This window comes from Anser brachyrhynchus, assembly GCF_964034855.1.
Source record: "Anser brachyrhynchus genome assembly, chromosome: 8".
Classification (NCBI taxonomy): Eukaryota; Metazoa; Chordata; class Aves; order Anseriformes; family Anatidae; genus Anser; species Anser brachyrhynchus.
Genome location: NC_137702.1, coordinates 17,565,658 through 17,591,818, shown reverse-complemented (window position 1 = coordinate 17,591,818; position 26,161 = coordinate 17,565,658). Strand labels below are relative to the sequence as shown.

General features: G+C 40.6%; 1 protein-coding gene across 7 annotated transcripts in view; it reads right to left on the bottom strand.

Moving 5' to 3' along the window:
- HMCN1 (hemicentin 1) overlaps positions 1–26,161 on the bottom strand; it is a 246,794-nt gene that overhangs the window by 58,272 nt on the left and 162,361 nt on the right. For all 7 annotated transcript variants that reach the window (XR_013954316.1, XM_080602312.1, XM_080602311.1 and 4 more), the window contains 14 exons: positions 24,956–25,131; positions 23,275–23,371; positions 21,092–21,214; positions 19,135–19,296; positions 18,142–18,423; positions 16,514–16,681; positions 13,158–13,271; positions 9,538–9,624; positions 8,934–9,125; positions 8,036–8,209; positions 6,686–6,799; positions 5,190–5,335; positions 3,075–3,225; positions 2,123–2,326 (listed from right to left, as the gene is read on the bottom strand). Coding sequence is in view for 6 of the 7 variants with exons in the window: in XM_080602312.1 (XP_080458438.1) it covers positions 2,123–2,326; positions 3,075–3,225; positions 5,190–5,335; positions 6,686–6,799; positions 8,036–8,209; positions 8,934–9,125; positions 9,538–9,624; positions 13,158–13,271; positions 16,514–16,681; positions 18,142–18,423; positions 19,135–19,296; positions 21,092–21,214; positions 23,275–23,371; positions 24,956–25,131 (2,190 nt within the window). In the remaining variant the exon portion in view is untranslated. The remainder of the gene's footprint in view (positions 1–2,122; positions 2,327–3,074; positions 3,226–5,189; positions 5,336–6,685; positions 6,800–8,035; positions 8,210–8,933; positions 9,126–9,537; positions 9,625–13,157; positions 13,272–16,513; positions 16,682–18,141; positions 18,424–19,134; positions 19,297–21,091; positions 21,215–23,274; positions 23,372–24,955; positions 25,132–26,161) is intronic.

Sequence of the window (26,161 nt, the reverse complement as noted above, 5' to 3'; positions counted from 1 at the left end):
CTCACCACCCTCTGAGTAAAGAATTTCCTCCTAACACTTCACCTAAATCTCTCCTCTTCCACTTTAAAATCATTCCCCCTTGTCCTGTCATTATCTGCCTGAGCAAAGAGTTACTCTCCATCTTTTTTATAAGCCCACTTCAAGTACTGAAAAGCTGCAATGAGGTCACCCCAGAGTCTTCTCTTCTCCAGGCCGAACATCCCCAGCTCTCTCAGCCTTTCTTTGTAGGAGAGCTGCTCCGTCCTCTGAGCATCCCTGTGGCCTCCTTCGGACACGCTTTAACAGCCCCACATCCTTCTTGTGCTGGGGGCCCCAGACGTGGATGCAGGACTCCAGGTGGGGACTCACAAGGGCAGAGCAGAGGGGGACAGTCACCTCCCTCGACCTGCTGGTCACACCTCTGTTGGTGCAGCCCAGGATGCAGTTGCCCTTCTGGGCTGCAGGCATGCACTGCTGGCTCATGTCGAGCTTTTCATCCACCAGAACCCCCAAGTCCTTCTCTGCAGGGCTGCTCTCAGTGAGTTCTTCTCACAGCCTGTGTTCATGTTCAGGATTGCCCTGACCCAGGTGCAGCACCTTGCACTTGGACTTTTAGAACCTCATCAGGTTCATGTGGGCCCACTTCTCAAGCTTGTTCAGGTTCCTCTGGATGGCATTTCTTTCTTCTGTTGTATCAACCGTACCACTCAGCTTAGTGTCGTCTGCAAACTTGCTGAGGGTGCACTCGATCCCACTGTCTATGTCATTGATAAAGATATTAAACAGTACTGGTCTCAAGACAGACCCCTGAGGGACACCATTCACCACTGGCCTCTACCTGGACATGGAGCCATTGGCCACCACTCTCTGGGTGTGACCTTCAAGCCAATTTCTTGCCCACTGAATGGCCCACCCATCAAGTCCATCTCTATCCAATTTGGAGACCAGGATGTCATGTTGGGCCATGTCAAAAGCCTTGCAGATGTCCAGGTAGATGACATCGGTCGATCTTCCCTTGTCAACTGATGCAGTCACTCCATCAGAGAAGGCCACCAGACTGGTCAGGCATGATTTGCTCTTGGTGAAGCCATGCTGGCTGTTCCGGATCACCTCCTTGCCCTCCATGTGCCTTGACACTGCTTCCAGGAGGATCTGTTCCACGATCTTCCCAGGCACAGAGGTGAAGCTCAGTGGTCTTCCTTTCTACTCTTTTTAAAAACAGGAGTGATTTCTCCAGTCAGCAGGGACTTCCCCTGACTGCCAGGACTTTTCAAATAGGATGGAGAGAGGCTTGGCAACTCCATCAGCCAATTCCCTTAGGACCCTGGGGTGCATGGCACTGGGCTCCATGGACTTGTAGTTGTTCATTTTCATCAGGTGGTCTCGAACCTGCTCTTTGCTTACAGTGGGAGGGACTGTGCTCCCCTAGCCCGTGCATAGAGGTTCAGGGAAACAAGAGACATGGGAAGCCTGACTGGCAGGGAAGACTGAGGCAAAGAAGGTGTTGAGTACTTCAGCCTTCTCCATGTCTTTTGTTACCAGTTCTCCCTTCTCTTTTATCAGAGGGGGTACACTCTCCTTGTCCTTTCATTTCTGGACGATGTACCTATAGAATCCCTTCTTGTTCTTCACATCCCTTGCCAAGTTCAGGTCCATCTGTGCCTTGGCTTTCCTGATCCCATCCCTGCACATCCAGACAGCATCCCTGTACTCTTCCCAGGCCACATGTCCCTGCTTCCAATTATTAGCTCCTCTCTCTCTTTTGCCTAAGTAGAAGCTCATGGTGATTTTGCTACTGTAATATTTCCATGTCTCTATCCCTGGCTGAGAGGCTTTTCTACTTTAATTGTAATTTTGTCAAAGCAAAACATATTAAGGAAATAAATCAGAAATACATCAGAAAGTAGATATTGTTGTATTTCATTTTTCAACAGTGCTCACATCCTCACCATTTCTGCATTTTAAATCAAAAAAGGTAACAGTTTGCTTAAATCTGATCACTGGAAAGAAATTTCTCCAGTCGAGAAAGCCTGAAAAGAAAATTAATGCAATGTTTTCAAGGAGAAAAGTTAGTAGTAGCATTTGTATGGTAGTACCAAACACCATTTCTTAAGGTCCTAGTATGACATATTTTAATACTCACCAGGTAGTATTAGTACTTTATCACTAGAGCTCAGAGGATAGCCATCTTTATACCATGTAAGAACTGGAGGAGGAACAGCATTAGTCTCACAGTACAGTGACAGGGGATTGTTGACAATCACATCTTTATTTTCTCCACCTCTTCCTGTATCCACCATGTTACCAGTTTCCCATCCTTTATAAGGCTTTTGGAAACTAGGAGGAACTATGATTGAGAAGGAAAAAAAAAAGATAATTTTACAGTGGAAACAACTAGTTATGAAGTCAAGAGATACAAAACATACTGTAATTGTTAAATAGCAGTAAGTAAAATTAAGTTTATTAAATTAACCTCCCCCCATTTAGATTAGCCAGGATAATTCTAGTACTTTTCAACAGAACAAAAAATTGACCAATCTACTGAATGTTTTCTGGAGGCTAATAAATAACAATGTAAGAGGACCTGATAACAAGACACAGAGGGTATTGATTAACAATAATTATTTAAATAGCAAACTATCTGCTTTCAATCAAATTCTAATTTTGTTTAAAATTTCAGAAATGACTAATGAATGTCTTCTTGTATTTACACAACGTGTAGGCCAACTGGGTGCTTATGCCTGGAGCCTCCAAGTACTACCTGATACAGTTAATAAAATACGACCTCTTAGTTTAAGCTAAATTAAAACTTTTTCATGTAAGGTAGAGGAAGAGTAGATCTATGACAGCATTCCACTGATTTTAGACACACTCCATGTCACAACATGTGAAAGAAAGAAGAATCAAATACTGTATTTCTTAAAGATGAACTAAATATATATGCAATAGAAATCACACAGAACACAAGAGTATTAGAATAGACCAAGAAGGGCTAAATGATACAAAAATTATAAAGAATTCCAACATTCCAGAACATAAATAAGGAGGCTTAGACTACCAAAAAATAGGAATTTTATTATTTGAATTCTGTTTACCTTGTATATTTACATCAAATTCCACTTCATCCTCTCCAGCAATGTTGGATGCCAAACAAGTGTAACGACCAGTGTCTGATACTTGAGCCTCTTTAATCTGCAGAAAATGGCCACTGGCTTGGATAATGACATGATCATCTGGTTTAAGAGGCTGTAATGTATTTTTAACACGTAAATTAATAATATGGAAATCATAAATTAGGAATAGCCATACTTGTGGTAGCAGTATGACATCATCTCTCTTGGTCAAATTCTGATTGTTTCAAAATCCTTCCTAAGGCAGTATACTGGGAATAAGAACTTCTTTTTTTTTTTTTTTTTTAAATATTTCCTCTGTTTTGATAGCACTGACAACCGAACATCCTTCAATTTTTGGTCATGCTGCCAGCAAGGCCCACTTTCAATTCTTGCAAGGGAAGCAGTAGCTTAGGACACCGCTTGGGGTGCAGTCCTGAGCCAGGTGCTCCTGGGCTGGCATCCCTGGCCACAGGTGGTGCAGGGGAAGGAATGCTTTGCGTGACAGCGGCAAGCCCAGCTCTCCTCCTTCATTCCCTCAGCCCAAAAGCTCTTCCTCCCGGAGTAACTCTACTCAAGCCCCAAGCCCGTAACACTGAAGACAGTTTTGCTTTTCATCTTTGTCAGACACTGTGTATTTCCACCTTTCTGATATTGGTAGCTGGTCTCCCAAGAGGATGTTGTTTTACATCACACCTAACCCTGTCTGCTAGCTGCTGCTGAAAGGAGCAATGCCACCCTTGTCTGGCAAGTGCTCTTACGGCATCTGATTAAAGCAGGCTGACTCAACCCATGAAGTCACTGGCCAAGCTGATGAGCTGATCGAAAACCTACACTTGGAGAACAGTTCTCTGTGAGTTTTACAACCTGATCTAACTCATCCTACAGTCACACAACCACTACGATCTGCTGCCCAGCAAGGACATGGTGTGAACATAAAACTGATGTAGTAGACATGCACAGGATTAGATGTTACTGTACCTACAAGTTACATCACACATGACAACACAGACTACAGCAATATAACCTACATCTCTCAATAACAAAAATGGAACACATTAGGGAGTGACCTAATTCATGGCCTTCAAGGGACAGTTCAGTCCACGGATGTGAATGAAAGCCATTTTCCCAGGGGCACAGCAAGAAAAAGCTGCTGGATGTCAGTGCTCTGACAATGGCAGTAAGCTGCTTATAGCCACTGTCCTTCTTTGAGGCCCTTTCAATTCTCATTGGCAATATAATCAGTATGCCCAGGAGGGCCTAGAATTACAGCATATGCTCAAAGCAAGCAGAGAGTGTATACACAGTCTCTCTTGTGACTCCAGGTTGTTTCTGCATGCTCCATAAATCCAGCAAGAGCTTGTCCAGCTGCAGAGATGCAGAAGTCTGCCACATATGTGCCCTGCCAACAACAGTTAAAGCGAGAGCTGTTATGTTCTCCTTCCTTACACAAGAGTTGCACTGTTTCTTTGTTATTTATAGCAACTCCCAGTAGGTTACACATCAGTACGATTCTGTGGCATCGCCCTTCAAAACTGCTTCTCCTCCAGACCGATGCTGCTGCAAAGGCTGCGTGTGGCAGGAACCACGCCTCATTCCCCCTCGCAGAGGATCCAGATGCTTTTGTGGCTTTGCACACTCTGCCAGAACCAAGTGGGAGGCTCTCTGCAACTTCTGCAAGGGCAGCAGTTAGAGGAACCAAGCATGGGGCCATTCTGCACAAAGGCCTTTGGGGAATGCAAATGATGGCAAAGCGATGTGGTAATACCACGGGACGCTACTTCTAGGTAGAGCCCTCCCTCTTTAAAGCACAGGCCAGCAGTAGGCCCTGGAAACCCCATGGCTGATGTCTCAGTTGTACTGCCGGGCACCCACAAAGAAACGAGGGTCAATTTGCAGAGATCTGACCTGCAGCAAGCATCCTAAGAGATTCAAGGGGTGATTCTGCCAGCAGGAGACAGGGGAAGATGACTTCCTACTGACTTTAGCAGTGCAAGCGAGCCTGCTGCACTACATGAATGTTCATTAGTAGCGGTAATGAATATGCAGTTGTTTCTGTAGGAAATCCACCCATTAGAAGGAATTAAAGTAGTCACTGGCCTGTCCATCCTTGTACCAGCTGATTGCAGCAGCAGGAATGGCATGCGCTTCACACTCCAGGGTAAGGCTGTGGTTTACTTTGATCTTCACTTCTTTAGGGGAGAGACCCATCCCTGAGCTATCCCCCTTGTTAATGGTGGGTGGAACTGCACACAAAAACAAAGGGAGTGAGAGAGACCTTCCTGAGATACTGTCTTATGCAGAATTTCAAAACTAGCTGGACAAAGGGAAAACCCAGACAATAACCCTGGGAACACCAAGTGCATTCCCCATATAATCTGGCTCTTTCCCACAGCTCAGCTAATATAGTTCAGCCGTGTTCAACATTTGTAGACATGCAAACCTACTATAGCCTTACCTAGCTATAGCACTTTATTATGCATTTGGCTTAAATTCTACAAAGTTCAGTGTACTGCAGTCATTAAAAAGCATTTTAATGGAAACCAATATTCTCAGAACCATATGTCTGAACCAAAGTCCACTCTCAGAGTAGCTGGTTAAAACTCAAAATTTCCATTCCATTGAAACCCCAACGTTGCAAAATCTTGTTTCCTTCTGAATCAGAATGAAAACAGAACATTTCAAAATTCTTAAACAACCCCCCAGCCTGGTCTCATAATACCTCTGAAATTATTTTAAATGCTTTCAAAATTTTTCTATTTTATTTTTTAATGTGATATCTTAAATTCTCCCTGATGCTTACAGTACCATAATAGCTGACAGTTGCAATGGCAGTGACGGGGGGCTGGGTCAGGGGGGTGCTATATAGTCATACTTCAATTACGAACTCTCTTCTCGTTATTCCTAGTCCAATGGGGCCTTATTAAGAACTTTGTGTAATTAAAATAACAGTATGGTTACTGTGAAGGAGCAAACCAAACTCCAATTCAGACTGAAAGGTTAGCAAATTAAAAAAGAGAGAGAGATGAGAAACTATGCTTGACTGAGCCCATAATGAAGAGTTTGAGCATTAAAATAGAATATTAGGCACAGATGCCCAAAGGACAATGTGCTGACAGGAAAGCTTGAATGGGAAAGCTTTTGTGCATATGGTCTTTTACGGGAAGATATAAAAATAGTATCCTCCTGTTTTACCTTACTCAAGAAAGTTTTCCATTAGATGTTAGGGCTCCCCTCCCCTCCTTTTCTTCTAAAAGAGTTTCAGTACTCACGAGATTCTCTGCTCACATCTACTGTGCTGCATTTGCCTGATTTGAAAATCATGACCAAAAACATTTCAAAAGAAACTGAAGTTCATCATTTCTTAAATGTCTTCCCCTGTGTGGTACAAAGATTCTTGGCCCTACACCAGCCCTTGTAAAGGATGCAACAGCAAACTTTTCCAGTACCTGTCTTCAAGCAATGTCATGAGCTAATGCAGATGTTTGGTAAACAAAACCACTAACAGAAATCCCTTTGTGCACCAGGATAGGTAACACACTGAAAAAAATGGAAGAATGCAAACAAAAAAAATTATATTGGAAGTGTCTCCTTACTGTATACTTTCACTTCATAGTGTTTCAAAGTTTCTCCAGCCTCATTTGTGGCTATGCAGGTGTATCTCCCAGCATTGTCCTCCTGTGCACTTAGGATCTGCAGGGTCCGACCACCTGCCAAAAAAGATCATTCCTTAATAGTGTCTAAGTTACAATCTTTCTTTCTGATTATTTAAACGATTTCTGCAGCATATTTTCAATCCTTTGGTCTCAATTCTGCCCTTAGATGAGCTTAAGAAACTGAATGCTTACCACCATGTATACCCTGCAATAAATGAGTGCATAATTTGCAGCAGTGCTTTGGATCACAACACCTGTTGCTTGGAAAAATCTTGGAAAATCTTGGATTCTTGGAAAATCTGTTAACATAGCTTTTATTAGAAATTTCTTGAAGATAGTTAGAAAGAAGTGACTTAGGTTTCTGCACTTCATTCACAGAAAATGGAAAATTAGGTATTACCACTGAAACTAAGCAAAACCAGAATATCCGACATAAATTGGTGGATGGGAGCCTCTGAACTGCATTTCATTTTCAGTGCAGTATTTCATATGAAATAGGCCCCCAACTCCCTCTCCAGAGAATGGATAGCAGCAACAGCTACAATGTGAAATGAAATTTAAATATGAATGAATCAGTCGGATTTAAGACTTCAGGTGGCCTCTAAAACTTTGATATCCATCAATTTCCTTCCCATACTATCTTGTTTATGATTTATATTGTCTGCATTCTCAGAGATGAGTCACTGTCTAATTTGGCTGCAGCTCTTTTCAGACTCTATTCCTAAGAATTGTCCCCCCATGTAATAATTCACTTCCTCGCTGTCAATATCAAGACTCATTCCTTCTCTGAACAGCTGCAGTTAATAATGCTGAAGTACTGGTTCACGTACATTACTTCAGTGTTACAAGTAAAGCTTTTTCCTGTTTTCCACCTCCATAGATGTTTTAGGTAACAGTTACTCCACAAATTAGAAATTGCAAACTACTAAATGCATAGAAAAATGACACCTCATTCTTCATCACTAGCTTTGTGGTTTTTCTCTCTCCATCAAGTTCATTCCCACACTTAATTTCAAGATACTTCCATTCATTAGTAACTCCAATGAACTTGTTTGCCATCATTTAGCTCTATGGAACAAAAGGATAAATACTTGAATACAAATAAAATACATGTAATTAGTCAGTTAGTTGTGAAGCACTTAAAAATAATGGAATTGCCAGTGCTAAAATGGTACAAATATTGCACTTCACAGAAATACATTCTTTGATTTATTAAAAAAAATATAGCAGTAACCAAACAATAGAAGAACAAAGCATTATATTAGTTCTCAACCAGAACAAAAAATTTACCTGGCAAAATGCGGATATTTCTGTTTGATTCTAAAGGATTACCATCTTTCAGCCAGGTGATTGTAGCTGGTGGATAGGAATAAGCCTCACAAACCAGTGACGTCGGGCTGTTGAGGATAACAGTGATCTCTTCTGCATTGCCATAGCTGTCTGCACCCACAATGACTGGAGACACTAGGAGCAAGAAAATCATCAAACAGAGAAAAGACCGCTCTGAAAAGCCATTATTGTGTTCAGTGTTCAGCCTCAGAATCTGGTTCCAGCCTCAAATAGCTGGGAGGCATTCCTAGTAGGCATACTGAAACCCAGAACCGGACAACATTCATTTGGTTTTATGTTTTGTACTGCAAAGGTCAGCCCCTGTTGGTGGAATCCATCCGCCCTTAGCCCTTGTCAAACACAGGTCAGCAGGAAGCCAGCCACTTCTTGCACAGCAGCTGGCAGACCCGCTGCCTGATGATCCTGTGCACAGCAAACTGGTAGGAGGTATGAGCCTAGGAAATGAGGATGTGGAAAACAAACTCGCCATTGTTTGTATTTGGTTATGCAATAACTATTATGGAAAAAGCAAACTGCAGATGGTTTCAGCTTTTACAAAAAGATTACAATCTGATACTCCTTCCTTGAATCACAGTAAGCCAACATACTGACTTGTTTATTCCCCACAGATAAGATCCTCTTATAGTTCTGCATTTTCTACGTCTATATTGTTTAAAGCACGGAACTGCTGTTTCTGTTGAACTACTGTCATTTATCAGTTACATAGCCATTAAACTTTAATCATAGCCAGGCAACTTAAACCTTGCTATAATTAAAAGACTACAAAATTCCAATGTGATTATCTGTTTTTTTCCTGAGATTAATATTTTTTCTCTAAGAGCCAGCCCAGCTGTCTTACCAAGTACATTAAGACTGTAACTTTTGCTCTTATCTCCAGCTGTATTGGATGCAATACATGTGTATCTCCCCGTGTCAGTGACTTGAGCATTGGTAATTTGCAGGAAACGCCCACTGGACAAAAACTTGTGATCTTCATCCTCAGTTAGAGGTCGCCCATCCTTTACCCAGGTGATCTGTGGTACAGGATTCCCTTAATGGAGTTAAGAGAATTGCAAATATTAGCTGTTGTATAGCCTCCAGGATATTGCAAGATTTCTGAATAATAGAAAAATTCAATTTTGATGCCACCTTACAATATATTCGTTAGGAAGATGCTTTGGAATACATATTCTATAGTCTTTGAACATCCTGAAGTAATATATACCTCCTCTTAAATTCTACAGGACTTTAGCGAAGAAATACCGCAGCACCTAACCTCTTGGTTACATTTTATACTACCTTTAAACAAGGGGTGCTAGTCCTGCCACATGCACTAAGGTTAAATCTGAAATTTAAAAATTCCACTGAAGTGAAAATTCCATTTAAAACACCCTGTTCAGAACAAGTGAAGATCAACACTATGAGATCAGATCAGTAAAGGTATAAATACTGTATACTTTTACCTATCACTTCACATGTCAGGGTAACTCTGTGCTTCTCTTTCACTTTCATATCTTCCAGCTTATTTTCACCCACAATCCCTGGAGGCACTGCAATCAGACAAGGAGACAATACCAGCAACTATTACTTACAAACAATTTAAATACAGCAAAGACTTATTGAGGCCATGTGTGTCGGGGTGTACTTCCCTTAGTCACAGAAATCAATAAATGGCTCCGCTCTGACAGAAACAGCTCCAGATGAGAGTCAGTGTAGAGCTACCCTGCCTGGACAACAGCTATACCTCTGTTCTGCATCCCTTAAACATGCTGGTCCATGACGAGGACAAGAGAGGGCCACAGACTGAGTGTATCACCTCACTGTTTTCACAGCTAGAGATTCAGAGTGCTGAGGCATATTCCCCACATTTCTGAGTATGGTTATCAGGGCAACATGGATGAACACTTGAGTTACTAGTAAGGCCAGGTTTGATTGTATGCACCACTAAGTTTTATAAGTTTGCAAACAAATTCCTTCACTCACATTAAGCGGCAAGTGATTCATTTGCTCAAACAACGTGCTTAAGTTTAAGAGTTATTTTCCAGCATTAATTGAAAGCATCCATCTAGAAGTCTAGGGAAAGAACAGATTTAAAACAAAACAACAACAAAAGCAGTTGGACAGAAAAAGCTCGCTTGTTCACATACTATGTGTGGTTTTTTTTCTTACAAGCACACTCAAAGCAATACAATAGATTACCAACAAGTAGGTTCTGTGTAAAGACATAAATGTGTTTTATGCAATTACAGCTGCCAGAGAGGCAGCTGAACAAATTACACATCTTGCTGTGGTACAAATCATGTTTCTCTGGGGAAAGAAAAGATAAAACCATACCATTAAAATACCTATCCACATCCTGAATAGCTAACTCTGTACAAGAAAACTCGTACTGTATAACTGACTACTTGATGACATGTTTCCAACTAATCCTGGTCAACAGGACCACAGAGACTAACACGTTACTGGATGAGGGAGGCCAAGCTGTCAATGTGTTGGTGAGGAGCCTCTCAGGCCCACAAACTTCCAGAGCACTGATGGACTGTTTCTCGCAAAGTAGAGGCAGTTGTAGATTCAGGAAAAAAGAAAATCAAAGTAGGCATGGAGTATTACATATTTAAAAGGAGGCCTGCAATTATAAGAAAGCAGCTCAATCTCCAAGAGATTTGGGGAAATTTTATAACAAAAAAGCTGGACTAAGGGGCCAGATACTTCTCTTTAATAATCCTATAAAATGCAAACTTTCAGCCTATATGGAAGGTCTAAAAAAAGAGGAAGTAAAATATATTCAACAGCTTACTTGTGACCTACCAGTAAGTTGGAATCGAAAGTTTTATTAAAATAACAACCACGATAATATGCAGAATTCATTGTTAACAGAGAAAAATAATATGATACATGTGATCTTCCATACTAATGAAGAGTGCAAACTAGAGTAAGGGAAAATAAAAAGTTAAAAGAGATTCAAATTTCACTTGATGACTGGAATGGCAAAGATGCTGCTTCAGCACATCGAGAAGTTGGTTTCTGAACAAGACACATGGCAAGATGAGGGTTAGCAGAATTTAGTATGCAGGAAGATGTGGCCAGCACTGGCACTTTTACCCCCTTGTGGTGCAGTTATGATCACATTCCCTAGTGTGACTGTACAAGCAATGCAAAACAGACTTTGATACGTGTTCTAGTGTTCAAATATGACAAGACAAAGATGCATCAACTGGAGGAATTAGATGGGATAAAATATAACCTATGATCATAAAGGTCAGGACATAAGTCTGGCCAGAAGTTAGTACGCATAAATAAACAGAGCAACTCACCACTTTGGCCCCAAAATAACACAGTAAGATGTCAACACATTTCAGAACTAAGACAAAGCCACACCAAATGTTTTGCAAATATGTAAGTACTAGGCTTGTTACACCAAGCTCTCCATGCAAACTGGCTCTCCTGTTGCACCTCCTACTCCAATTTAGAGAAACACCAGGATGTCTCTGTATGGTTCCTATTTACAATGAGCTGGTGAATATAGTCTGTGTCACCATCAGGCCACATTCCTGTAACTTTCCTCTAGAAGGACAAAGAAATTACTGGGGGGAGGGAAGAAGAGACTGAACAAAGGAATTTTCCACTTAGCCCACTTGAAATCAGCTTCACTGAGCATTTGTCTTCAAGGCAAACAAAGCCTATGCAAGAGAGATTCCCAGAAGCCTCATGAACACCCTGCTACTAACACCCTCCAAAGAAAACAGTAAAACAATGAATGCTTTTCAGTGTTTATACATCTCTTCCATTCTACCAGACTTACACTTCCATGAGCTCATCAAATAAACATGAACTGACATGAACATAAGTTATCATTTACAGACTGAATATGCATAAGTCAGCTGAAGGCAAGGGAAACTGATAGCACTCAGCAGCTTAAGGCACTTGGAAACTTAAGGCAATTTATATACAGTAATGCTGCAAGACAACTTCCATCAGGCCTGCTAATCATTGATAGAAATAATAAATAGCTACTAAACCAAAAAGCAGGAAGTGGGAGGGAAATTAAGTAAGTAATGTGACACAAATACACATTAAGAGTTCCAAACAGCCATTAATAAGCCTGCTGTGCTTGTATAATACGCTAGCAGGGTCTCCCACTACTACCACACTTAGCTATTTGCTTTACAATACCAAAAGCTCGAAGAATTGAAAATTTCTGCTGGATCAGAGATCTGTTTTTCAAAATTGATTCCATCTCGTGTTTAATCTCCCTGTAGGTCCTGGCTTTGCATTCACATCCTTGTTGCAACAAATTATCATCATGCAAGTCAGCTATACACATTACACCCAGTGCTGATTTTAATTCATGAGCATCATCATACAGGGTTGCACCCTTCTGCCTTCAAGCATTAGGTGCAACAGACACACAGAACAAGTTACACATGGTTTTCTGAGGCTGTAGTTTTCTTTCAACTTTAAAACACCTTAAATTCAGGCTGGTGCCAAAGGAAACAGTGCTACTTCCCTGACCACTCACTCTTGTCATCTTCCTTTCACCAACACTGGCATTCACAGGCAATGTGGTGAACAAGCAGGGAACTGACCTGGCTGAAAACTAACCAGACCAGGAAAAAACAACCTCCCCACTTTTCCAGATCACCTATAATCTGATTCACATTGTTCATCGTATCCAAGGCATAGAGAAGCTATGAGCAACAAGCAACTGAAGGGAGGGTGGGAATCTGGCTGTCAGCATCCCAACTTCCATGAGACTGAAATAACAACGTAACTGAAGCCAGAGGTACATTGACACAGATCCTTTTCAGAAAAGGACCAATAAACCGCAAAATGTAAGTAACTGGCAGTTATTCTAAATTATGCCTGAAGAATCTTAGTTTTTAAAAACGAAGAGTACAGCAAATTCACATGTAGAAGCAACTTCTCTTTAAAACCTGATTTTCCGACCATGTTATCAGATGCTTCTTTCTTTCCCCTAAGGACGTTTATTTTGGCATAATGATTTTTTAAATACCAGCAAAGTATACACTATAGCCCCGTATCTTTTCTTCTTCTATTGTAACAGAAATTATCATGTACCTACCTAGAACAGAAAGGTCAAAATCCTTCCTCGCTTCTCCTGCAGCATTGGTCACTACACAAGTATACTGCCCTTCATCTGATACAGTTGTGTGTGTCAAACGGAGCGTTCTACCCCCTGAGAAGAGAGTGAAGAAAATGTAGAATTATTAAATTTCTGCTCCAACCAACATGCTCCCAAATCGTTAGCTCCGATTTCTTACGTTTTACTTAAATTTACAGGAGTATTTTCCTCTTTTTAATGTGCTTAGTTTTGTTGAACAAGGAATAACGTAAACTGACCTTACTCCTACTCCCATAATTGTTGTGTGTCTGTGCAGCTCCTCAGCTTCCCAGTATTTTTAGACCTGTGTTTTCCATTGATTATGCTACTCTTCCTATCCAGTAATTGCCGAATTACCCTGACACATCCCTTCTCCCTCCACTCCCACACCTTTATTTTTTTTTCTTCAATCAATTGTTTTCTGGAAGAAATCAACAGATCAAACTGAAATTACTGAAAACTTGCAGAGAAAGAGCATGGAGAGAAAATGCAACCTGTTCCAGACAGGTCACAAGCTGCATACAAACACATCAGAGGTACAGCCCACACGAAATTCACTGGATCAGTGCAGACACTGGATGTAGCAGGCACACTGTGTCTGCAATATGCAGGATTTGTGCACAGTCCTTCTAAGCAGGAAATTGTGACAGGATAGAGTGTCTAAGACAGCAGGACTTTTGCTTACATAAGTGCTGTACTGGAATCTACATGACTGTACAGGAAAAATAATAAAGCAGAGCGAGAAAGAGAGAGTGATGTACACAGAAAAATAAGTCTCTTTTTTATAAACACGTGCATACACTTGTATGGTTGACCAGAGGACCAAGAATATTCCCACTTAGGCCTAGCAGCAAAACTTCTCATTGCATCCTTCTGGCAGAGGAACAGCAAAACAAGCATCAGTGAGCATTTAAGTGTAAAAACAAATGTGGTGGCCATCCCTTAACCTCTTCCAGTTTCTCATCAGCTGCTCTCACATTAACAATCATTACCACACAGGACACTACATATAAACTGTTTGTCTCTGGATCTCTACTGGGTCTCATTACCAGGATGTATCCCACAAATTTATGTTCCTAGTCATGTGCTTTGAAGGAAAAAACTTAACCCGCCTGATGGATAGATTTCTTTCACCAAAGAAATCACACCTGCTAGACTGAGGAAGGCTCTGTTCTTGCAGTCTCATGTCACCCTGATCCCTTCTCCCACCCATACCCTGAACAAAGCTATGTAAGACTCAAAATGAAGCAGACACCTGCCTGTAGGAGACTAACTTTCCATGATTTCACACACTTGCATACCCAGAGCTCCAGTGCTGCGGTACGATTCTCCACATTCAGCTACAATTTAATAAAACCGTCTCTCCTTTCTAAAGCTAGTATGCAGCTTAATGCATGGTCTGCAAAAATGGAGGATGTGGTGGCATAGTGAAAACTTTTTTTTTTCCTAAAGGAACTATATCAAGTATCTTCAAAAGGAAGCAGCAGCATAGTATCTGAATTAACAGACAGTTGCCAGCAGTGCGTCCACACATTTCAATCATTTGCAATGCCAAGTATGTTTTCAATCAACAGAACTGAAATATTGCTTTGGCAGAGTATTTTACCTCTTAAATATTAGTCAAAGAGGTTTTTTTGTTGTTCTTTTTCTTACAGCTATACAAGCACAAAGGGAGTCTCAAATGCCATGTTGGTCACAGTTCACTACCACAATATGTAGTTTTCTGAAGAACTATATAAAAGCACAAAGTTTGCTGGAAAAAAAAGCACTGAGTTCTGGCTTGCTTCCCCCCTCCCACTGAGGCTAACATTCAGAGACAATAAACATCTTCTTGTGTCTCACCCTTCCTGACACTGCAATCCGGGTGGTGATATTAGTGTGGGTGTAGAAATCAACAGACAGAACAGGAACAATCAAGCCCAGAAGACATTGTTTTTGTTGATGGCAACTACGCACCAAAAGGAATGCACGCCAACTCAGATACTGCATAATAATCAGATACCACCACCCCTTTTTCCATGTGCCATAATTAAAAATAGGAAAGAAGAAAACAGGGCTACATGCAACGTCAAAAGCTACACTGATGGAAAAAATTCCTGACAAATTCCAGCTTGAAATGCAGTCTTAGCTGAACTTCTAGTTTCGTTACCTTTCTGATAGTTTTCTGATGTTCATGCTGTAGGATGGCTTGTCTTTGCATGGCGGCTACATTAGAGTATTAGAAACTTTGTGAAAACTTACTTTCATGAGATTTCTGGTGGCAAACCCAAGATCAAAGAAACATCTCTGTTGTTGTCTGTATGTATCAGTTCTTAGCCAAAGACTTTATTACTTCTACACAGTCCACAAAGCTGATTTCCAGACACAAGAAGCCAAAGCAAAACATGTTGCCTGCTTGGTACATAACTTCCATTTTAATATCAAGGGTTGCTAACTCAATTTCCTATTGTAAACAAAAAAACACAACTGCAGCTGCTAGTCAAATACTCTCACTTCCCTACAGTATTGCAAGATGGTTTACAGAAACAGGTGCCGAGCCCTCTTATTTCAGATGCCTCTGCCAATTGCTACTGTCATAAAAAGATGCTTGAACTAGTTCTTTGTAGGTTATGCCAGCTTGAAAAACGAGACCCCAGTGAATTGGGTGTGTCATTCTGACCACCTGTCATACATTTCTCCCAATCCCTTGGGTTTCATACTAGACTTGCTAATGAAACGTTCTGTGCTGTCCTTGACTGATCACGCAATTCCAGCTTTTACAAAATGACATTCTGAAGGTCAGATTCAATTTGCTGCAGGGCCAGTAAGTATTTACATGCATTAATTGATGAGGCTCATGAATAGATTTCCATTTGTTTTTATATACAGACACAGAGAAATGAAAGATGTATTTTGTTTATGGTCATCTGTATTCATCTGAGGGGAGAGGAAACGTCGTATTATAGCTTTCTATGTATCAGCACTGACAAAGACATCTCTATCTGACGTATTTCTGGAAACACAGATACTGGACTGACATACAGCTAGAACTATGGCTTATTCCATGTCAAAGACTGAACAGTTACCACACCTTTGACCCACACATGTAAAGTCTGGTAACAATTTACACAGTTTACTTTAGCTATTTGATAAGCACTCCAGCCTGATCTGATACCATTTACTGAATAGCTTGAATAACAGTTTCTTTTCTCTCCATGTCTTTACAGATTATTAAATGAAACTTTCTTCCATGTGAAATACATGCACTATAGATTCACAAGGCCCTTCACTCCATTCCCTTTTTCAAAAATAACTAAAGCTTTAAATATGTGCCGTACCTGAGAGGATGCGCACCGTGCTGTTCAAAGTGACAGGCCAGCCATTCTTGAGCCATGTTATCGATGGCAGGGGAATTCCTGAAGCTTCACAAACCAGAGAGACGGGATTCTTCTCCACAGTGCTGATGTTCTCAGGCACCTGCAGGTCACCAGCAATACTTGGGGGAACTACAGAATAAGAGAAAAGAAAAGTTACTTCAAAACAAATAAAAACATTTTTGCTCTCAAAACATTCTGTCAACCAAATAATAATTCACTGAAGCTAAGATAAGCTTGGCAAGTGAGGAGCAGCACAAAACTGAGATTTATTACAATAATGACTTTTTTTTTTAAACGGTGCATCTGCATGGAAAAATTAAAATTTAATTCTACCAGTACTATTACCTTTATCTAATGACTTAAGACACCTAACAAGTAACAGTAGTTCTGTCCATTCTACATTAATTATAATTTCCAGTATCTAACAAAACAATATGGAAAATTCTAACACTGTCAAAATTACATCAGTAAGAATAATTCCACTTTGGAAGCAGTTCTACAGTTCATATTATAAGACAAAAAAAAAAAAAGGGGTTCAAGAATTGAACAATATCTTCCAGCCTCTGAGTAGCCTGAGGAGGTTTAAAGTTTCTTTTTACTACCCAGAACCTTGATAATACAGTACAGCAAATACTCCAAGTAAGAAAACAATAAATGCATCTGGGTAAATAATTCTGGCCTCTCATTTTCAATAATGAGAATTCCTGCGTTCACTTTCACCCTACCTTTTGTTTTTCTCTCTCCCACTACCCCTGGTTGTTGTAAAAGCCTTTCCCACCTCAGTGCAAGACACAACCTGCAGCCCCCACTGTAGACACTTGAAAGCCTCTGTGATACAGTGTGATTTGCAGAGGAATATTGCAGCTAAACCCCTGTAATCTGATGTCCTGATTCAGCGGCATAGTAACGCCTGAAAGGAGTATCTCCCTTTCTTAGCAATAGAACTCCCTTTCTTTCTTGGCTTTATCCTTTCAAAACATAAATATTCAGTTATATGAGGCATAAAAAAAACACATGCAAAAAATGTCCCATTCAAGTTATAGTGGCTGTACCATAGCATGATGCTATAATCCATGCCATCAAGTAATTTTAAGTAATTTTCAAGTAAAATTATGGCAATGAATCATAGTTGGAGGTACCATCTTAAATTCTTCTGAGAGTAAAAAACAAGAGAACTTGTCTATTAGATACTTGGAATACTGTCTATATTCATGACTGTCTTCTGGCAGGGGCCACACATAAGGTGTTCTTGGTTAAACCTTAACTTCTATCTCCCAAAACAGAATCCAACAGAATATTTCCTACCATGAAACTCACCCTAATATCATATGAAATTGTACTGTATCTTGGTTTTCTCCTCTTGGGAGATACAGTAGCTGGGGGGTGGACTGATATTAACAGGGACAGAGGTAAGATTTTAATTGGATTTGGATTTTTGTAATACATCTGCAATTGAAACTGCATTATGTATAATGCCTGCAATAAACATAGGTGGCAAATTTAGCTACACAACTATTTCTTGGATATCCTTGGGTGAACTTAAAGGCCTACTTTGTTTGTTATGTATGCCCAACTTTTTGCATACTCACCATGAACATTTAGATCATATTTTCTGTCAGACAGCCCTGCCACATTGACAGCGACACAGACATAGCGGCCTGTGTCTGACACCTGGGCATTTCTCAGTTGAAGAAAGCGACCATCATGAAGTATTCTTATGTCCCTTCCACTGACCAGCGGATGGCCATCCTTCATCCATGTTACTGCTGGTTCTGGAATACCCTGAACCTTGCACTCCAAGGAAATTTCATTTCCCTGGGTGACAACCACCTCTGATGGGTGGCTACCACTGTTGAATACAGTTGGGCGAGCTGTAAAAGAAAAAGAAACACAATTTACAAGTCAACTAGAAGCTACATTTCAGAATATTCACCTGCTTCTGAAAAGAACAGCAATCAAGCTTGCCGGATGAGCATTTTAATGAAGACAGTTATTGCAGGCCACTGCTGCCAACCCAGTTAGGGGCACTCTGCAATTCATAACATTTTCCACAGGGCTGAGAAACGACAAATAACCTCTCTTTCCTCCAGCCCACAAAATAAAAATGTTGTTAAAGTAACTTACAGGCGATTATAAAAATAAAAAGAGGAAAATAACTTGAAATTTTAAAAAAGACTGCTCAAAATTCTGTCAATCCCTCCATATTTTTGGAGATTTTCTTCTTCATGGGTTTGTTTAAAAATACCTCACTTTATTTCTGACTGAAATACAGAATTAGCAGTAAAACTGTAAGATCTAAGCTCAACTAGTTGTCATCACTACTACAGTTCAGTGACAAGAAACAGTGCACTACGTAAAGGGGTCTATATCCCTGTAATCATCTCTGGTCAAATGCGTTTTAAACAGATATATATAATTTCTTGTTCAAACTCCAAGTCCAAATCATAAAAATTATATTTACTTATCTCCTCTGAGTATCTTGCAGTTGTTCCAGACTAGACATTTTGCAGTTTAACATCACTACACAGATGACGCTTTCATAATGTACCTTTTTCAGAACAGAGTATTTCACGGTAACTTACTGTATACTTGCAAGCTGTATTCTTTCTTTGCACTTCCAGCTATGTTTGAAGCAATACAAGTGTAAGATGCAGCGTCAGACTTTTCAGCAATTGAAATCTGCAACTGCCTGCCTCCAGATAATATCCGTACTCTTCCTGAAAGGTCAGCCACAATTGGAGAGCCTGCAAGAGACATTCTTTCAGATAAAAACACAGAGAATAGTAATGAGCTTGCTCAGGTGGTGTAAAGTCCACTGGCTCATTTAAAAATTACAGAGCTGCACAATTGTCCATTTTAGAACTGCAGTATCAGAGTTTCCCTGGACATCAGAAACTGTGTAAGCAGATTCTGAGGACTTCCCATATTAATTCCTGACTTTATGACACAGAGCAACCTGAGCTAAAGCACAATAACTCTCGCCATGCTCACATACATCCAAAGTGTCTTGGACACTTCCACAAATTCAGTATTTTCAGTAAAACCTGACTTGTTGGACATACAGTGTATGACCGTCTCAGCCAGCCCAACCAGAACAGCACATCTTACACCTATGTGATGTAGTCTGCACTCATGGACCATCTGCGTATTGTGTCACGTGGCACATGTGAATACAATTCTGCTCAGCAGAAATGGTACAGTCACAGCTCAGCAAAATGATATGACATTTTCTGAGCAGAATTTTCACTCTTGGAGACCTAAGATTGGGCAACTATCATCAGCTTTATAAAATGCAGGGAGATTTTGTGACAGAAAGAATACTCCTCCCACTGATTATTCTTACAAGCTGAATTTCCATTTCTCAGTCACGCATTTTAAATCCTCCCTCTGAAAATGTGCATTACATTTCAAAGGTGATGATAAATCTGGCTCCTGCATAACACCCAAAATTGCACTACTTTCTCACTGCCCTTCAAGACTTTCAAACAGTTTCAAGTTTACTTTCTGCAATTTAAGCGTACATATTTCAGCACTGAAATACATTATTATAACATCTCATAGTGTCCCATTTTGGCTTCCAGTAGAGAGGGTTTAGAAAGAGCTTGATAAACTTAATTTTCTCTGAAAATTTTAAGCAGTAAAAAAAGTGGTTTGTAATTAAAAACTGCTCTTTCTACAAGTCATAATTAATTAAAGTAGGCACACACAACACTGAAATGTACCTTCTGGAAAAAAAAAAAAAACACAGATAAATAAGATAAGATTGATTAATAACACAAAAATTACCATACTGGAAGAATTCATCATTTTACTTTGTCTATTATTCTGTCTTCAACAGTGCCCGTGCTTAAAAGAAGGTGCTAAAAATACCTACTTTTATAAGAACACATTTGTTGATGATTACTTCAAACCCTAAAGCAAAAAGGTGTGCAGACTACTCTTAAATATTAAGATGGGATGAGAGAAAGGTTCAGTAAGCCCCCAAAGCAACTGCTATGCTAGATGCATTTTCATCACTTGGCTGTGTGCTACAGCTGCAAAATTCAAAGTAAATTTTGAGGAGACATCTATGCTACGCAAGTGGATCACAAGTAGAGACCCCCAGCTCAGCCCCACAGTACAGCACTGTGACTCACAGCCACGCCAGCTGGGATACATGAATAACTCTTGAAGCTGTCCCACTGCACTGTGTAACAAGTAAGTGTATTAAGAGGGGTTAAGTGCTCCACTAACATATATAAACTGTCCAGTTTTAAGTCAGCTCAGGAATCTCTGCACTGCACTGTGTTTTCCCTCCCCCTCCCCCTCCCTGAACACCTTTAGGAATAATGGCATCTAGGCTAAGCACACGTGAGTTAGAGAATGGCACAATCTACTTCTGTAGTTTATTTTACTCAATATCGGGATTGTTTAGCTGGCTACATGTTTGTACTCCTCAGAACACACCACCTAAAACATCCACAGGAAAAAAAAGAAAAAAAATGCCAAGTCAGAACTATCACATTTGCTTTACAAAAAGGGTAATGGATGGTTACTCACCACTCTTTTTCCAGGTAAGACTAGGTGGTGGGATGCCACTGGACTCACATATCAGGCTTACCAGGCTCCCTTCAATCGCTGTCAGCTGAGAGATGTCATCTGAGCCAAAAATACTTGGTGACACTGAAAAGAAATACCAAATCAGTTCATCGTTTTTAAATAAAATGGTATCGGCCAACAATATAACCAAACTGACCTTACCACAAAAGTGTCCCATTGTGTTCTGAAGAAATTACAATGATTGCATTCTCTTCCTCGCCATGCAAACCAGACCCTGCCTGAGTAGGGAATATACTTATGAACAACTGCATCTATCTTTCCAGCCTCTGAGATCTGGTGTATGCATAGGCTCTATTTCTCACTGGCTTTTGAATGGACTTCCCAGTACAGAGCCATTTCTGTGAATTATGTAGACTGACTTTAAAAGGCTGCCTAGCTCATAGCCTTAGCTCATAAACCTAAATCATATGTCAGAAAGTAACTTTTAAAATTCAGCCACAGTTTCTCCCTTGAATTTATGTGGCAATACACTGGCTGCCACATGCAACACGAAGGGCCCCAACCCTTCAACTGTCCTACTATTGCAGACTGCCAGTTTTGTTCAACAGCTCTGTGATTGTAAGCCAGTTGCAGACGAAAGGGACCACTGTTTTCAGTGTCATTCTCAAGGACTTTGGTTCTTCCCACTAGGGAAGGGATAATTGCCTTCTTGAAATGGAGGAACCATTCTCTTTAGATGAAAATAGTGTAGGGAATACTTGAAAAGAGACCAAAAAAAACAGAAGAGAACGTAGGCTGAAAATAGAGTAAAAGCTCGCTAGTGAGCAACTTATCCAGTGCATTTAAAATGCACATGACAGTAGACAGCTTCTCCTTCTGATACTTCAGACTAACTCTTTTTTTCAGCAGCAACCAGATGTATGGGTTTCAGAATGACTGACTGCAAGCAAAGAACTTTATTGTACTGGACTGGCTTCAACCTTTTATTTTGTCCTGCTTCAAGTCACAAAGTTTGTGCCATTCTCTGAGGAGGTACATCTTACAGTTAACACATGAGCTGTTTCTTCTAGTTCTGGAACCAGAGTTAGCCCTCAGGATCTCATCAGTCCTCAAGTAGGATACGTTTCCTGGATTTAAAACTTGGAAATATGGCAGGCAGGACTTTTGGTCCCCGGGTGTAAACAAAGACTATAATTCTAAACAGTTACCCACAGATGACTTTCACAGGCAACTTTTGGTTTCTATTAAGTTTAGTCCATCAAAGCTGCTAACTAGCAAAGAATTATCCCCCCTCTCAAAACCCTACAGAAATGGTCTCACTGCACAAAAGAATAAACCCTTTTCCCTCCTGCACTAAAGGTCCTTTGCAACAGTACAAATCTTACAAATCTGAGGAAGGAAGAGATCTGAGATGATGATGACAAGCTCAGTATATGGACATATGCTTTAGCATGGGAATATCACATGGCCTTGTATGATACTACAATATTGACCCCCTAATTTAAACACCAAATAAATAATGACATTGTTCAGTACTAAGAATTTTAGTTTCATCATTACAAACCCTGCTAGCTAATTCTAGTTTCGTGACTTAAAAGCAAGAAATTAATTTGCAATAGCAAATAAGGTGTATTTCAACTGGTATACAGGGAGAAAGTAATGGTGCAGGAAAAGCTAACCAAAATCAATGGTTTAAATAAACATCATATGCTACATTGGTCATCTAGTCATAGAAACATTGTACTAATGCTATTACTATGATTTAGTCCTAGTAATTTTGCCAAGCAAACAAAGCTAGGTAAAATAGTTTGGTTTTCTTTTTAGATCTGACTCTCCATGCTTCAGCATTTAGAAAAGTTGGAGGTTGTTAAGTTACTCTATATGAGTGCACAAATAGGAGCTGGATACAAAGCCAGTTAGTTTCTGCTCTAAAGTATCATCATGCATGCAAACCCAATCTGACAAAGGCCTACAAAGTAGCTGGTATTAATTTAGAATCTAACCAAAGCAATTTGGAAAATGCGTGCACTTTCTTTAGACTGTTAACTGCAGCAAATATAATAATGTCACCCTGCACGAACCTCAGCATTTATGTATTTATGAACTACAGAAAATTTCAGTGTCTCACATCATAACTCCACTCTGAGCTCCATTCCCATTCCTGGAATAAGCTTAAATCTTACCCCAAATATTAACATTATAGTTCTTTTCAGTTTTTCCAGCAACATTTGTCGCTTCACAAGTGTAACGGCCAGTGTCCTGTACTTGAGCTCCTTCAATCTAGGAAGAAAATAAAAATCTGGGTTTTTTCTTCTTACATTGTTGTACAGGGAAGTTACAGGGAGAGGTTGCTCAGGTTTTTTGTGTTGCTATAGGTCACAGCCAACACGGGTTCACAGGGGGTAGGTCCTGTTTAACAAATTTAATTTCCTTTTATGATAAGATCACCCATCTGGTCGATCAAGTGAAGCCAGCTGATGTAATCTTTTTGGGTTTCAGTAAAGCTTTCGATATGGTTTCCCATAGGATCCTACTGGACAAAATGTCCAGCATACAGCTAGATAAAAACATCATACAATGGGTAAACAATTGGCTGATGGGTAGGGCTCAAAGAGTTATAGTAAATGGGGTTACAGGTTGGCGGCCAGTCACCAGTGGGGTCCTCCAGGACTCCATTTTAGAGCCAGTTCTTTTCAATGTTTTCATAAACGATTTGGATGTAGGACTAGAAGGTGTTTTGAGCAAATTTGCTTATGATACTAAACTGGGAGGAGTTGTTGACTCTGTTGAGGGTGGAAAGGCCTTGCAGAGAGATCTGGACAGATTGGAGAGCTGGGCAATCACCAACCACACGAAGTTTAACAAGAGCAAGAGCCGGGTCCTGCACCTGGGACGGGGCAACCCTGGCTATACATAAAGGCTGGGCAATGAGGCGCTGGAGAGCAGCCCCACAGAGAGGGATCTGGGGGCTGTGGTGGATAACAAGCTGAATATGAGCCAGCAGTGTGCCCTGGCAGCCAGGAGGGCCAACCGTATCCTGGGGTGCACCAAGCATGGCATCGCTAGTCGGTCGAGGGAAGTGATTGTCCCACTCTACTCTGCGCTGGTGTGGCCTCACCTTGAGTACTGTATGCAGTTCTGGGCACCACAGTACAAAAAGGATGTTAAACTGTTGGAGAGTGTCCAGAGAAGGCCTACAAAGATGGTGAAGGGCCTAGGGGGGAAGACGTATGAGGAGTGGCTGAGGTCACTTGGCCTGTTCAGCCTGGAAAAGAGGACGCCAAGGGGAGACCTCATCGCGGCCTACAGCTTCCTCGCGAGGGGGAATCGAGGGGCAGGCACCGATCTCTTCTCTTTAGTGACCAGTGACAGGACCCGAGGGAATGGAGTCAAGCTGTGACAGGGGAGGTTCAGGCTGGATATCAGGAAAAGGTTCTTCACCAAGAGGGTGGTCACGCACTGGAACAGGCTCCCCAAGGACGCAGTCACAGCACCAAGCCTGTCGGAGTTTAAGAAGGGTTTGGACTGTGTACTTAGTCATATGGTCTGAATTTTTGGGTAGACCTGTGTGATGCCAGGAGTTGGACTCGATGATTCTTGTGGGTCCAACTCGGGATATTCTATGATTCTAAGTTTCAATTTTTATGTTTACATCTATCTCCCTAAATATTAGTAACAGAGGAGCACTCCTGCAAAATCTCTATACAAACATCTAGTTGTCTGTGATCTCTCAGTCCTTATCTACAGCTCTCTGTTGCACCAGAGGGCCTGATGTTACCCAGCCTCTAACACATATCTAGCATCCTCACGATGGGGATACTCCCCAGGAAGCACTCGCTGCTGGAGCCTGACCACCCAATTTACCTTCAGTACACTTCCATCTTCAGAGATGCTAAGACCTGGTTTCTTCAGCAAGGGTCGTCCATCTTTGAGCCATGTCAGCACAGGTGGGGGAACAGCATTGCTCTGGCAGAGCAGCTCCACTGCTTCGCTGATGAGCACAGAGACATTTTGTTCCTCTCCCATGATGTTTGGTGGAACTATAGCAATAAATCAAAACAAAGGACCTTTGAGCATTGCAGACTTCCCAGAGTAAGACATACTGTAGAGCTAACAAGTCTTCATTTAATGAAAACAAAATGGCAGTTACTACCTTTTTGACATAGAACTTAAGTTTCCTTTAGATCTCAACAAGCACCAAAATAATTTTGTTACTGACAGAATATCCTCTACACAAGATACATGCTAGTAAAATATAAACGATAGAGAAATTGTGTAGGTAAGCCAAGACTTGCAGAAAAATATATTTAGAAGGGAAAATTGCCATTATATAAATATTGGAGAAATACACCCCTGCTAAAATCACACACACACACACACAAAAAATAGAGTTAATGAGCATAGAGGTTTACAAGATAATACTCAAACCAAGAAGGTTAAAATGTCTTAAACTGTTCCAGACGATGCCAGCATGCATAGTTGGCTCTAAGGAGAACTCTAAGAAGAATTTTGTCCAGAGATGGCCAAATACAGAAGACAGAATGAGAATTTACACGTTTCCAGCCAAGTGAATGGGTTAAGAAATTAATCATCAGTGAGTCATAATTCATTATTACATTATTGTCTATTTGTTTTCTGTGGTGTCTGCTAGCTAATTATTGTGATTGTTGGCACTGAGCACTATATTTAAATTTGTGCAACAGTTGCAGTGACAGCAAAAAATTATCACACGTTTCCAAATTACAGGGTAGGAATATCAGCTTTTGGAACAAAAGTTGTCCATGTAGAAGGCAAAAACGCTTGTGGACATTGAAATTGCAGCCCATTAGCTGTTCTCAAGTGGTATAAAGATTCAAGAAAGTGAATACTTTTCCCTCATTTTAAAAATTAGCTGTTTTTTCCAAAAAACAAAGCAACTGAGAAGCAATTGAGAACTAAACCTTGGAACACAGCATGTGAGCAATTTTCCATTGAGAAAGTATTCATGGCTGGAGTTGAAAAGAACTCCCTAAATCAAGGAGGAAATATTACACTGACAAGATGAGGTTAAATTAAAAGATTAATGACTGA